The sequence below is a fragment of the Antedon mediterranea genome, chromosome 2, assembly GCF_964355755.1.
Source record: "Antedon mediterranea chromosome 2, ecAntMedi1.1, whole genome shotgun sequence".
In the NCBI taxonomy this organism is placed as follows: domain Eukaryota; kingdom Metazoa; phylum Echinodermata; class Crinoidea; order Comatulida; family Antedonidae; genus Antedon; species Antedon mediterranea.
In genome coordinates, this window is record NC_092671.1 from 694,646 (window position 1) to 709,898 (window position 15,253).

The 15,253-nt window shown below is 33.8% G+C and overlaps 2 protein-coding genes across 2 annotated transcripts; both read right to left on the reverse strand.

The window, feature by feature from the left end:
• Positions 1-9,658: 9,658 nt before the first annotated feature.
• LOC140039480 (uncharacterized) lies at positions 9,659-10,658 on the reverse strand. The gene is made up of 3 exons (XM_072085084.1): positions 10,441-10,658; positions 10,025-10,147; positions 9,659-9,802 (listed from the first exon to the last, which is right to left on the reverse strand). The coding sequence occupies exons 1-3, from the start codon at positions 10,640-10,642 to the stop codon at positions 9,732-9,734; spliced, it is 396 nt and encodes a 131-aa protein (XP_071941185.1). The 5' UTR covers positions 10,643-10,658; the 3' UTR covers positions 9,659-9,731.
• A 719-nt stretch (positions 10,659-11,377) lies between these two features.
• LOC140039481 (tropomodulin-2-like) lies at positions 11,378-14,787 on the reverse strand. The gene is made up of 6 exons (XM_072085085.1): positions 14,715-14,787; positions 14,331-14,455; positions 13,896-13,994; positions 13,345-13,488; positions 13,049-13,193; positions 11,378-12,592 (listed from the first exon to the last, which is right to left on the reverse strand). Exons 1-6 carry the CDS (start codon positions 14,728-14,730, stop codon positions 12,558-12,560), a joined length of 564 nt encoding a protein of 187 aa, XP_071941186.1. The 5' UTR covers positions 14,731-14,787; the 3' UTR covers positions 11,378-12,557.
• Positions 14,788-15,253: the final 466 nt, after the last annotated feature.

Genomic DNA, 15,253 nt, shown 5'->3' on the forward strand with positions numbered 1-15,253 from the left:
CCATAATATAGTCACGATGACATCATATCATTACCATATTTGGGCATTTGGTAGTGTAGACAGAGCTTAAAAGAACATCATTTAGTTTACATCAAAATACCACGTTCGAATAAACTAGTTATGCCTATGCTTAAAAAGAGCATGATTTGGTTCATCAGAAATTAACTAATTCTTGACAAAACGTTCTTACGATTTTGACATCTATTTCCAGTATAGCAGGACCTACAGACACACGACGTTGAACATGTTCCAAGATCAGCCACACATGTTCCTCCATTTTCACAATTAACGTTGGCACAAATGTCAATAGCTGATGATGAACAAAGTAGTATTAGCAGTAGAACCTAACACCATGAGATGTAATCTCATTGTACTGTTTAATCTCCTAGTTGTAACAACCGACTTACTTTTAGTGGAACCAAGGACAACAACAGGACACTAAGCCTGCCTTGCTAAGATCGGAACTCGTAACAGTCCTTTGAGCTTTTGTCTGGCTGCGATAAATAGCAACAGTACAATGTACATATTCTCCGCGGCAGATAGCAATAGCTTTAGAAATGGAAATGACCACTCTTTGATCTCCGGAGCTCAGAATCCTGTTGTTAGATTGCCTTGGTGGAATCACCATGAATAAACATCCAATAAAATAATGGTCTGGTGCTTGACGTTAGATAATGGAGACTAGAATGTAGAATTCGTACTACGTACTAAATTTAGTTTCATAAAAGTAATAAGCTTACCAGTTTGGCATCTGTTTCCAGTAAAGCACGATCGACATCTGCACGAGGTTGTACATGTAGCAAGATCTGGGACGCATGTTCCTCCATTTTCACAGCGAACATTGCTACAGATATCAACGGCTGAAGAAAAAACAAAGAAATACTTATAAATGAAACATTAATAATTATTGCAAAATATTTTGTATATATACATTAAAACAATAAAACCAACAGTGATTTTGAGAACTTGTGTAGGCCAATATAGTTGCACTTTTTTGGCCACTGTGACATTCATTTTAAATATTTTGAAATAATAGTATTAAGTTCTGTCTACACTACCAAACTCATTTGACAAAAAGAATGTGTGATGTGGCTATATATAGACAAGATGACATCATATCACTACCATAATTGGGCAAATTTTTTTTCGTCAGTTTGCTAGTGTAGACAGAGCTGTAAAATTCAAGAAAGACATTACCGCCACCTTGTCCTTATTGAACAATTTACAAGAAACATAATGCTTACCATCTTGACACTTGTTTCCAGTAAAGCAGGAACGACATGAACAGCTGGTCTCACATCTATTTAAATCTGCTCTACATGTGCCACCATTTTCACATGTAACACCTTCACAGATATTTAGAGCTAAAAAATATTTTTATAAGTCAAATTAATTGTTTATATTTTATTTACATCAAAAACATCAGCATATTAAACTATTGTTCTCAATATCATTATCGCCATCTTTCTTTCTCTCTCTCGTTCAAAGTTTGTTTAATATTTGGACGAAACACAACAATAATTAGAAAGTTTGTACGTTTAACGTACGTATTTGGCAATTGTCTCCTGTGTAACAAGGTCTGCATCTACATAATGTGGTACAGGTGTTCAAATCTTCTACGCATGTTCCTCCATTCTGGCAGTTAACGCTACTACAAATGTTTACGGCTGAAAAGAAGTAGAAAATATAATCATTGTCATTCTAACATGATAAGTATTTTGAAAAATGGTTTTCATTATATTCGATGATGGTTATTGTAACGTAGCCCTCCTTTTTTTTTTGTTGGCTTACCATTTTGACATTCATCTCCGGTAAAACAAGATCTACACGTGCATGATGTCTGACAGGTCATGAAGTCAGCTTGACACGTTCCGCCATTTTGGCAGTTCACACCACTGCAAATGTTAACCTCTTTTGGGGGAAAAAGCACAAACATTTATAATCAATGTAAAATCAGTTACTTAGGGGTTATCTAGATATTTTAAAAGAGAATTTTGAGAAGCACTCGTAGATATAGAAAACCAACCGGGCCACGAGTTCTAGCAAGTTGTAAACGAACGTCCACCTTTCAATCGTTACCTTTATTTTGCCACTAAACAAGTGTAAATTTATAGTGATTTTATGTAAGTATTTCTATGTTGAGAGTCTCTCGACAGTTATTTTTATTTATAACTTTTAGGTGATCCTGCCTCATTGATTTACTTTTGTACTGTTTTTATGTGTTACTTTGTACTGTAGGCCTATTTTAAATTTGGCGAAATAATTACTAAAAGAGAACTTACGTTTTTGACACGTCCTCCCGGTGAAACAAGATCTACATTTGCATGAGGTACTACAGGTGGCTAAGTCAGCGACACATGTTCCTCCATTTTCACAATTGACGCTGCTACAAATATCCACGGCTGGATAATAATATCAAATGGATTTAATTAAAAAGGTTCATTCATAATAACATTGCTATTAGTGTGAAAACTGACGACTTTTTAAATATAGATACAAATCTAATTTCCCATTAGAATAGAATACATATTTTTAGAATATATTTTTGTGTCTGCACAATATTGGATCATCGTTATTACATTGATTTACGCCTCTTGTTTATACGAAAATGGAAATAAATATTTTAATAGAAAGTCACTTTTATAATCTGGATTACTTTGACTTAATTTGTTCATCTCAGCCACAACAAGGTGTCTCTTTTTTTTAAACGGAAACGAAGCTATATTTTGGTAATAACTTACGTGTTTCACAATTTGCTCCAGTAAAACAAGGTCTGCAGGTACAGGAGGTTTCACATTTGTCGAGATCAGCATTACACGTTCCTCCATTTTGACAATTCACTCCTCGGCATATGTTGATGGCTAAACAATTAATCAAAGATAGTAATAATATACTTTAGAATTTGTATATATGTTTATAGATTGTAAGATACTTGTTATGTATGTTTTTGCAAGCATTTGGTTGTAAAATTCTTAAAATTGTTTATTATGTCTTCAATATTATTCATTCAATTCATTTACTTACGATTTTGACATCTGGTTCCAGTGTAACATTCAGTACATCTACAAGATGTTGAGCACGTATTCAGGTCGGCTACACATGTTCCTCCATTCTCACAATTAACATTATTGCAAATATCAACAGCTATCGGTAGTTTTAAATATGCAGTGAAATTGAATGGTAAATGAAACATGCAAAACAGGTGGTCATCCGATGTTTGGATCAATAAAATAATTGCAAAACGTTCGGCGTTTTCCCGAAATGTATAGTAGTGCATTTTTAGAGTAAGAAATATAACATGTAACTTTACTGTATGTGGTACTCCATGTACTCATTATCATTGTACGTATTAGACATACAACAAAATGTAGCCTAATGTAAATATAGGCCTAGTATTGATTATGTTAGCAGAATAGTAAGAATCGTAATAGTGAAACAAATATTGAATTTTAAATGTAAATTAATATAATGTTATAAATTATAATTCAGTAGTGATAAATAGAAATAATAATATCATAGCAAATGAAGTGTGTTTTTTTTTTCTTTCAGAGCCGTTACGGCCTATGGAACGTCAATAGTGTCATAAAGGATGTGTGTTTTAAAAATTGTTCGTTATTTAAAAATGTGATATTTTAAAGTGCTATATAGATAGGTCTAGTATAATATAAGTCTAAACATGTGATCATAATTATAATGTTTAACATCGTGGTTCTTTACTCATGTGTTTTGACAGGAATATCACTTGTTTTCACATTCGCGCTACACGTGGCCCCATTTTGTCCGTTTACAATTTACAATGCTGAGAGAGGCGTTATTCATAATTTAGTATTATCAAAGAATATATTATATATTCTTTTGTATTATGTGCATTTATTGGCATTTACTTACGTGTCTGACAACGGTTTCCTCTGAAACATGTTCTACATTCACATGTGGCTGTACAAGTATCATCATTTTGTACGCATGTACCACCATTCTGACAATTAACATTCCTGCACAGGTTTGTTCCTATAATTAACAAGCATTACATTCATGTATTTTAGTTTAATCATCTGAATTTAAGCACACTAATATTTAAGCACACTTACTTAAGCACAAGTTCGTGAGATCAACCAAATAAATGAGTGAGTACCTACTATAACGGTGATAATTACCGGTACGCTATTTTTGTAGACCTGCATATGCATCTTGTGGGTTTTTGCTATTTCCTAACAAATAGGCATGAACTATCAAATATTATCTGGTCTAGTAAAGTCAGAATTCAGGAATTGGGAAGACCATTTGCTATATAGGCCTACAGTAACAAATAACCAAAACTATATAATATAGCTGAATACTGAATACTAAATAGCTTTATTTGTCCATTATCATATAAAATAATAATATAAATTCTTCTAAAAGATTGGCAAATAATTATATTAGTACAATTTAAAACATATATATATATATACAAAATATAAACAAACATTACAAAATAGAGTAACACACACATTATTGCACAAAAAGATTTTTGAAAGCATAAAACGCTTAAAAAGTTGTAGTTTAGAAATAGATACAATAACTGAGGAACCTCGCTTATAAACCTACCGATGGATTTAAAGAAGTCAATATATCTTACGTGTTTGACATATGTACCGATGGATTTAAAGAAGTCAATATATCTTACGTGTTTGACATATGTACAGATGGATTTAAAGAAGTCAATATATCTTACGTGTTTGACAAAATCGTCCAGTAAAGCAACTTCTGCATTTACACGTGCCGGTACATGACGTTAGGTCTGATTCACAGGTTCCTCCATTTTGGCATGTCACTTGAGCACATGGGTTCTTAGCTATAATTAAATAATACGAATGGTAAATAAATAATGGTTTTATATCAATTGTATTAATTTATTTAAATATTGTATAATATATTACCAGTTTGACAACGGTTGCCCATATAACACGTAGGACAATCACATGTTCCTGTGCACGTGTTAAGATCTGATACACAGTTTCCACCATTTTGACAGTTAATGTTGGCACATGGATTCTTGGCTGCAAAGGACAAAAACAAAGTTGCATGTTGGATAAATGTTACACAGGAAGCACAAGTTAGATTGAATTTTTCATGTGAGTACACAGATAAAAAGTATGATAGGTTTACTGCCATTAAACACAGATGATTCATATATGTCATGCGCGCGTTTAAACACTGTTAATTATGATACTATCATATTTGTCACGCGCGCGTTTAAAATGCTGTTTATATTATGGTACTGACATTTGACGTGCGCGTTTAATAATGTTGTGCTTCCTTTCCTTCTTCCTTTCCTTTCCTTCCCTTCTTCCTTTCCTCCCATTAAATGAAAGAAGATTTTACTGTCACGCGCTCTTATGATGTTGATAAATGAATGTGTTAACTCTTTTTCCCAGAAAAAAACGAGTTGGAATATTGAATGCTACTTACCGGTTTGACAACGGTTGCCCATATAACACGTAGGACAATCACATGTACCAGTGCACGTGTTAAGGTTTGATATACAGTTTCCACCATTTTGACAGTTAATGTTGGCGCATGGATTCTTTGCTGCAAAAGATAAGGGTATTTGATCAGAAAGGTTGCGCAGTATGGTTCAATCATTATGATGACGTGAGCTATTAAAATTATGGCTTGTTTCCAACTTATAGGACGCAACGCAAGGACGGAAAAGCAACGCAAGCAATTGACCAATAACAAGCGATGGATGATTCGATTGTCGCTTGTCATTGGTTAACTCGGCGCTTACGTCCTCGCGTTGCGTCCTTGCGTTGCGTCCTTGCGTTGCGTCCTAGTAAGAAACAAGTTTTTAATGCTAATGTGATTTTACACTTATGCTATACTTACCAGTTTGACAACGGTTGCCCATATAACACGTAGGACAATCACATGTACCAGTGCACGTGTTAAGATTTGATACACAGTTTCCACCATTTTGACAGTTAATGTTGGCGCATGGATTCTTTGCTGTAGTTAAAAAAAAAATCGCGGTAATAAAATGAATGCACAGAAAGGCATTAAGTTGCCTTTCTCTTCTTCCTTTTTATCCAATTATTTAAATGTTTTATATAATATTATATAGTATAATGTTATATTTATGTATTTCTTTTTATTTTTGGATGAATAAAGAAAGAAATCACAAAGTATAAATCTTACCGGCATGGCAACCATTGCAACACTTTTTATAAAAGCAATTATTATCTACATTTAGTTAACAATTAGTTTAGTAAATGTTTCTTACCGGTTTGACAACGGTTGCCCATGTAACACTGTCGACATTTGCATGTTGCTGTACACGTATTCAGATCTGGTACGCATGTGCCACCATTTTGACAGTTAATATTGGCACATGGATTTTTTGCTGTAAAATTTAAGATAGATTCAGATTTCATTCAATGTCCTTAAAGGTGATAAGTTTAACAAGACAAACATCACAAATATTTTCTACACAAAATCTTATTACAATTCTTTGGAAGTTGTTTTTCGGCGTCTTATAGTTCACGTTTGCTATTTTATTTTATTTTTACCTACAGTAGTTCACCGCATTTACACTAAGGTAAATTTCTATTCTATTTATAGGATTTGAACGCGGATCAGTAACCACCAAAATACAACTCCACTCAAAATGGCTCTATAAATTTGACGCGCACGTGTATACTTGATAAATAATGCTCAATAATGTCATTTTACACTCGTGTCATTTTGGTTGGCTCCGTCACTCACGAAATGTACGATATTAAATTAACTTACGTGTTTGACAACGGTTGCCCATGTAGCATGTAGGGCATTTACATGTACCAGTGCATGAGTTAAGATCTGATACACAGTTTCCACCATTTTGACAGTTGATATTGGCACATGGATTTTTGGCTTCAAAAGAAACAAATAAATAAATACAATAGGCCTAATGTTTGCTTTTTGTGTGTGGTTAAAGTCACGTAGTACGATACGATCTGTTTCTTGTAGGTGTTGGTTTATTTACAAACCTACCTCAAGTATTTTTCTTTGGTGGCTAAGTTCCACAAAAGGTATTAATTTAAAGAAGTCGATTAACTTACCAGTTTGACAGTTATTTCCCATGTAACATCTGGGACAGTCACATTTTGAGGTACATGAGTTTAAATCAGCAATGCATTTACCACCATTTTGGCAATTCCTTGAATCACATGGGTTTTTTTCTATTTTATAAAACACATTTGCGAATTAAACGAAATATTAATTGCATAGTGGTTTAGGAATAACATAAATACACCCCTTACTGGATTTTGCTATAATAACTGGGAATATAATGTCCAGTATTGACGCAGAGTTAAAACATTAATCTACTGGCCTCACCTGTTTGGCAAAACTGTCCGGAGTAGCATGTTCTGCAACTACAGGTGGTTGTACATGTTTTGCGATTGGACGAACATGTTCCCTGGTTTTGACACGTGTCTTTCTTACATGGATCATTAACTGTAATTGTAAAGTACGGTAATATTTACATTCTTTTAGGATGAATCCACAATTCTAATAATAAGTTTTACTCTAGCTTTTGGTAACATTGTTTCTATACACACGTCTCTTAAGGCAACGCTGTAGTCTAAGTTCTAGGCACAAATGGCGTGTCATAACTATACTTTAACTGGAAGGGAAAATGAAAAAGAAAAAAAATCTAGAAACTTGTGTCTTTAAAATAATCAAAAAACATAATAAACATAATCATTATTACAGATAATTTTTTAATTTCTCAGTTCTCAGCTTATCTATGGCACCCAACAATTTAACTCTAGTCGTTACAAACATCATATTAAAGCTTTGGTTCCCACTAGAACGAAACGCAAGCGAGTCGCCCAACAGTTCGGATCGCTGCTTGTGATTGGTTAAATTGCCTAAGTTGCGATTACGTCGTTGCGTTACGTCCCAGTGTGAACCAAGCTTTAGATTTAGTAGAATACTAAATATAGCAATATGGATATTAAACCAATACTGTGCTACAGTTAAAACCTGTTGTGCTGACTATAAATAAAGACAAACTTTATTCTCACATTGATTGCAGAAGGTTCCAGAATAACAACTGATGCATTCACACTTGTACCGTCCTTTAGGCAGTGACACACATCTTTGAGTGTTATCTCTATTACATTTATGACTCCCTGTTTTACATGGATTATAATACGCTGTAAATAAGAAAAAATGATACGTTAGTAGGCCTAATCTAAAAAGAACATGAAATCTTGAAATAAAATGGCTAGTATGAACAAATAAAATGCTACATTGTTATAGGCCTATGAGATAATTTATATTAAATCCTTTTGTTTCGTGAAATACTAGAAATCAGTAATTTATTAAATAGAATACTACCTAGTTTATTTGATAAATGTTTTAATTGCTGCCAGCTAAATGTTGTTTTCAAATTAAAAGTAGTTATAAAAATAATAAATATCACAATTTTAAGATAAAGTTACGGTCGTACCTGTAGCGTTGATAACTACAACGATCGTCAAGAAAATTGCGGCGGACAAGAAAGACTTCATGATGACATGCAGATCACGAAAATAATGAACTTGTAACAGTTGCTGCCGTTATATACCATGTATACGGAACTATGCATTTCATAAGTGCAAAACCACAACATATGGTCTAAAACAATTCATGTTACATCTTCTATGCCAAGTTCAAAATAAAAACGATGTTAATTGCTCAAGTAATCGTATAATCTACAAGTGGTTTGGGAATACAGTATAAGGTTTGTATCAAGATTTCGACGCAGCCACTGTCCAGATTATGTAAACAAAGAGTGTAGGCCCTACGCAACATTATTGCGTCTCTTCATCAAAAGCCTCTTAATATTATACGTACATGTACAAGTACTCCTTATGCTGCTCCGCACTCCTTCTGAATGAGCTTCATCATTAAACTCATTATGAGAACAGAGATTTTTAAAGCTCTGTTCACACGCACTAGATTGTTAAAGCTGTGTTTAAACGCACTAGATTTTTAAAGCTGTGTTTACACGCACTATATTTTTTAAAGCTACGTTGCAGACAGTACTGGATTGCATATCGGATTTAAGCTGCCGAATTATATAAAAGTTATACCAGTGACGTGTATTTACTCCGATAAAACCCAGATATACCTCCGAGAAAACAGGGAAGTGTATAATACTCCGACCATGAAGAAATTAGTTTCCGCAAACGATCTGACCAACTATGATAGGCTTTTTTGAAAGAAGGAACTTTTAAGTTCAATAATTTCTGGCCATTGTAAAAAAAAATATTTTCTTAAGTATATGCTTTTCGAATAGATAAGAATATTATTTTTGGCTAACCTTTTATTGTATTATCAAATTTTTTGTGGAAATAAAGAAATAATATGTTTAGGTAAAGAGAGATTGTGTAATGATACATACACATATAAGTTTGTACTTTGTTTAAAACTATGGTAGCAGTAAACTATCATGAGTTGAGAATTTGTAAGAAAAAACACATTCTTTTTCATATTTATTAATTAATCAATTATTTACAACCATTGATCAAATGAAATGATATACTACAAGCTAGACCTATCTAGCATTTTTTTTAAAGTAAGGAAATAAAGTATATTAATATGTTATACAACAATTTTTCTAATAACAGACACACCTTAACATACTTCTACAAACTATATGCAAAGTTCTTTTTAAATAGTATCACTAAAAAACATCTGACGTAAAACAACCTACTTAAGTACTACTCATGGTCTTGCTTGGTGTTGTCTTCCGTAAGGTAGTAACCATAGCGACGAAGTATATCCCTCTTGTCTGTAAAATAATACATCATTTACATCTTAACGTAGTACTTTAAGTAATTATAATAAGTACATAAGCTGTAATAAGCTACCATGTATTTATATACCTGGTGGTGGTGTGAAGAATAATATTGTTTTATTAAGTCAGTTGGTGTAATTATACTTAAACTCGTACAATTATCAGCTGTAACGCGTCACTATGCACATTTGTGATAAGGGCATGCGCATAACCTACCAAATTCACAATGAACTCCATAAAATGGAAACACACAAAGACAGGTGTACGCTTCACAATTGTTCTGCACACTTTGACAAACGCCGCCATTTTGACACAATCCAGGCACACAAGCTTCATAGGCTGTAAAGAATTTTTTTTTAAATATAAAAATTTACTTTTAGAGAAAAATGCAGATTTAACTAAAGGTTTACCTCTGAAGAATAATGACTCCATGTTTATTCTCAATTGCAATCATCTGTCAGTAACATCATAAATTTGACGCGCGCGTTCAAACGATGATCGTTATTAAATTGTGTACGCACACTACGTATCAATGGCCATTGAATATGGAATATAGTACTTATGGTTATGTAAATATGGTTGTTAAAATTATGACGGTCAGGGTCACTTAATTGCCTACAAAGTAAACTTACCATTTTCACAAGTATCTCCGTCATAACATACAAGACATTCACAACTGACATCATCATCTTCAACTATACAAGTTGCTCCATTTAGACATCGTTCACATTTACATTTGATTATTTCTTCTAATGTTAGAAAATAATCGAAAATGGCGGTATCTCCTCTGTCAATGTCCGAAGTAGAACGGAACTCACAGGTACGTGATAACATTGTACGTTGAGTTGGTACACTTGATGGCATGCTGTCAACAGTTGGTGTAGTGGAAAGGGCAATATCTGTCATGACATTGACTGGAGTGGTAGGAGAGATGTTGTATTCAATTGTGCTGCTTTTGGCATCGAGGTTATCAGAGGATGTGGATGATGCAGTTTCTTCATTTCGGATAGAATCTGACGTCACTGTTTTAATTATTTCGAACAATCTAGATGTACCTCCAGTGACAAAGTCACTATTTACAGTTTCTCTGTTGATGTTACCAGTTACTGCGTCTTCACTGATGAGGTAATTAGTTACTGTGCCTCTGGGGACGTCATCTGTCACTGTAATGTCGTCTGTATTTTGTGTTGATGAATGATGATCAATGGGACCCTTTGTTGATTTACTTGGACTTACATTGGATGGTGAAACATCCGTGGTGGTCAAATCATCGAAAGACAAGCGTCCGTTTAAGGTATTGCCATCATAGAACATGGTTGAGTCTTGGCTGATGGCTTCCGATGTCGTCGAAAATAGTTTACTTGCTTCCCTACCATCATTTGGTTCCGTTAAATGAGAAGCGACAAAAAACTGATATTTTGTATGCAATTCTGTTGAATCTTCGTCAAAATCCAGTGTTGCATCTTGGTTGTGTGTGGTTGCATCTTGGTTGTGTGTAGTTGCGTCTTGGTTATGAGCGGTTGCATCTTGGTTGTGTGTGGTTGCATCTTGGTTGTGTGTGGTTGGATATTCGTTGTGTGGGGTTGCATCTTGGTTATGTGTAGTAGCATCTTCGTTGTGTGTAGTTGCAGCTTCGTTGTGTTTGGTTGCATCTTGGTTGTGTGTGGTTGCATCTTGGTTATGTGTGGTTGTATCTTGGCTGTGTGTAGTTGTATCTTGGTTATGTGTGGTTGCATCTTGGATGTGTGTGGTTGTATGTTGGTTGTGTGTGGTTGTATCTTGGTTGTGTGTTTCTGGTGCGGTTACATGAGAGGCTACAAAGAACTGAAATTCATTGTCCATTTCTCCTCCTTTAATACTTCTTTGTTCGACTGGATAACAATCAACTCCTGCAATTTATTTTAATTTTAGTTACATTCATTTCTTCAACACACCGTCATTTTCTTTTTTTACTTTTTAAACATTTATATTGTTAAATTAATTCTTATCTTCATCGTCGTTTTTCACTGACATCAACATTTTAATTGTTAAATTCGTAATTTTTTCATCATCGTCAGAATCATACATTATCATGACTACAAAAAAAACGTCGTAATACATCTATCACAAAATGCACATTAAGCTTGCTTCCCACTGGACACAATGCAAAGACGTAAGCGCGCAAGTACTTTGACCAATCACGACACGTTGTCATCTTAACTGTCGCTTGTGATTGATCAACTTGCAGGGAAACTCGTGCTACGACGTCGTTGCGTTGCGTCTAAATGGGAACCGACCTTTAATTAATTAAACAATTAAAACTTACCATTAGAAGCAATACTGAACAATACAATGATTAAAATATATAAAGCCATAATCAAAGCGTACAAATGAAATTATAACAGTTACTATCTCAACAGGTTTAATTGATGCTACCTTCCAGGTCAGCCTAACTGAATGTGAATGTTTTAAGTGACTACAATGTTTTGTTTTTCGTGTTTTACAGACATTTACAATGTCAATATATTTGACCTTCTCTTAAATATATCACGTGGCAACAATATTGTCTCTATTAAACTTTATGTTTACCTACACTGTATTACAATTTTTCGGCGTATTTAACTTAGAATAACGTAATCTAAAATTTAAACCTAGATAAAGGATATAATATGACTATATACGGTATAACTCCCATTACCAAACTACTATTCTAAATGAGAATGTAAAATGCTATTAAGCTCCGTGAAACCAAAGGGTATTCTTTTTCTTTTCATTTGGCTTTATTGCTCAATCTTTTCTTGCGGGCTGGAACAAAATGACAGAAAAAAAGTAATAATTAACGTTAAATAAAAATAAAATAGTAGTACCCCATACAATCTTGAATTATTTTTATCCTATGATCAAATGTACATAAAATTACAAAGCTGAATGTTCTTTATAGTGCATTATAAGCCTATAAATAATAATTGTTTTTAAAAGCAATTATAATTTAAGAAGCTAAAGTTAAAACTATATAATATTGAAAACGGAACACAGCGATAACCATTGATATTGTGATGCCAGTATATGGCGTGTTTACTGTATCAGTAAATGGGTGGACCATGGATTAAGGAATAGATTCCTTAATCCATGATAAGATCAAAAGGATCCCACTGGATTGATCGTGAATTGTGGGATGTCATGGATAAATGAACCATGACCGATCGAAATAATCGAATGATATGGCGTCATGGTTGTATGAATATATTTATAATTTTTTACCGATATCATTATTCTTCATGAGACAAGCGTCAGCTTTACCGCGTGGTCCAGTGTGGTCAAAAGTTAAACCAAGTTTTACGATACTCGTATTCTTTGATAATACTTCTGCAATATACATTTCTGCATGTGTCCCAAGCTTTGATCTCTGAAAAAACAATATATTAAAAAATACCATTACTAATGTTTTTATTTTTTTAGAAAATGAGCATGTAGGACTACTTTTGCGTAGGGGATTTATGCAAAACAACCAGGACACCTGTCGATACCTAACCCTTCCTGGCGGTCTCATGACTTACCTGATTGGAAACTCTTAGTTCTGTCAATGTGTCGTTTAATAACAAAGCTTCCATGATGGATGTCATTCCTGTACCGGTGATGAAGTTAGACTCCAAGTTTAGACTGGTTAGCGATTTGTTTCCTTTCAGTCCATCTGCAATCGCCTTTGAAAGAGTTTATAATTTTAATAAACTTTCTAATAATTATTTATACTTTCTTAAAAAATAGTAATCTCGTTTCCTAAGCTTGCTTCCGAATAGAGACGCAACTCAAGGACGTAGGCGCAACGCAGCGAGTTCACCAATGACAATTCAAATAATCCATCCATCCATTAATTTATTTAATCAAGTGAAAAATAAACAATATCTAGGTCCTTACTTTTTAGCTCACATACCATATGTAGGCAGGGAAGAGTGACATTAATAATACTAATTTCACTCTTCCATGATGTATGTATGAACTTGTATGCCCATTAAATTCCAGCAATATGCTACTATTTTGGTTTTTTGGTAGGCCACAAACCGTAGAACTCTAAATTAAAATTTGCCAAATATCTTAAAATGCGGCTCACCTTTGCATCTGTATCGTTGATGTTTGTGCAAGCCATGCTTAATTTCAACAGATGAGTGTTTGTCTTCAATCCTTCTGCTAGTTCACATATTGGGATTTTCTGTTTAAAAATGCATAAATAAGTAAGGTACAATATATAACCACTGAAGAAGAGTCAACACACATGAATGTAAACTAAAGCTCCGTCTGCACTATCAAACTTTATGTGACAAAATAGTTTGATAGTGTAGACAGAGCTTAAGAAAATCTAGAAAACCTATACAATGAACAGTGAAAACCAAAAGAATAAAAATAAATAAGAGAATAAAAAAGAGCTGAGAAAGAATACTTTGATAAAATGCAGACAGAGGGCGTGTTATCTAATATTTTAGCCCATATTGAAGATACAATGACTCGAGTTTTTGTTTAAAAATGTGTTATGGTGTTTTGTCAATACCTTACGGTTATTCAAGTTGATTTCCACAGCATCCGGGTTATTATCCTGTATGTTTTTTACTGCCTCATAAATAAAGGTATTGTATTTAGGATGATCATCTAGAAACGGATCCATTCCTGTTGGAGCTAGATAAAAAAAAAAAAGATTTTCATCATCACTTTATGAATTTAATCGACAAAATGTTCAAATGCCCGGGAACCCGAATCCTTGATGCTATTGATGGTATTATGGAAAGATCAACGAAAACTCCATATTGGTCATGGATTCACATAATGCAAAAGCATTAGAAATTAGAATAAGCAGTGCACAAACTAAATCAGAGCAGTGTTTTAGTGTAGTCCCATTTATCCTCCTTGTTATAACAATATGAGTAAGTATACTTACCATATCCTCCGTACATGTTTGCCAAATGTATGAATACTGTTCACGATCAGGTCAATACAACAGCAATTTGTTGACGGGTAAATAATTCGTTATTATATTATATTGGCAATGTAATCAATGATGGTAATGCATGAGGTGATGAAGTCTATTGTTTAAATTCTAATCTTTTCACGTAGAACAATACAAGTTTCCATGGTGAAATTCTATATTACTACAGTATATCGCTTATAATAATAAATACCATTATTTACCAGTTCACTCTTCCCTCCCTGTGTTTACCTTTTACTTTTCGACTAAACCTGTTACGAGTTGCGAGTCACTCTTCTTACAGGCCTGTATAAGATTAATAGTACTATTGAGATACATGCCTTCCAATACCGTATACTAAACCTGTTACGGGTTGCGAGTCACTCTTCTTACAGGCCTGTATAAGATTAATAGTATTATTGCGATACACGCCTTCCAATACCGCAGACTAAACCTGTTACGGGTTACGAGTCCCTCTTCTTACAGGCCTGTATAAGATTAATAGTATTATT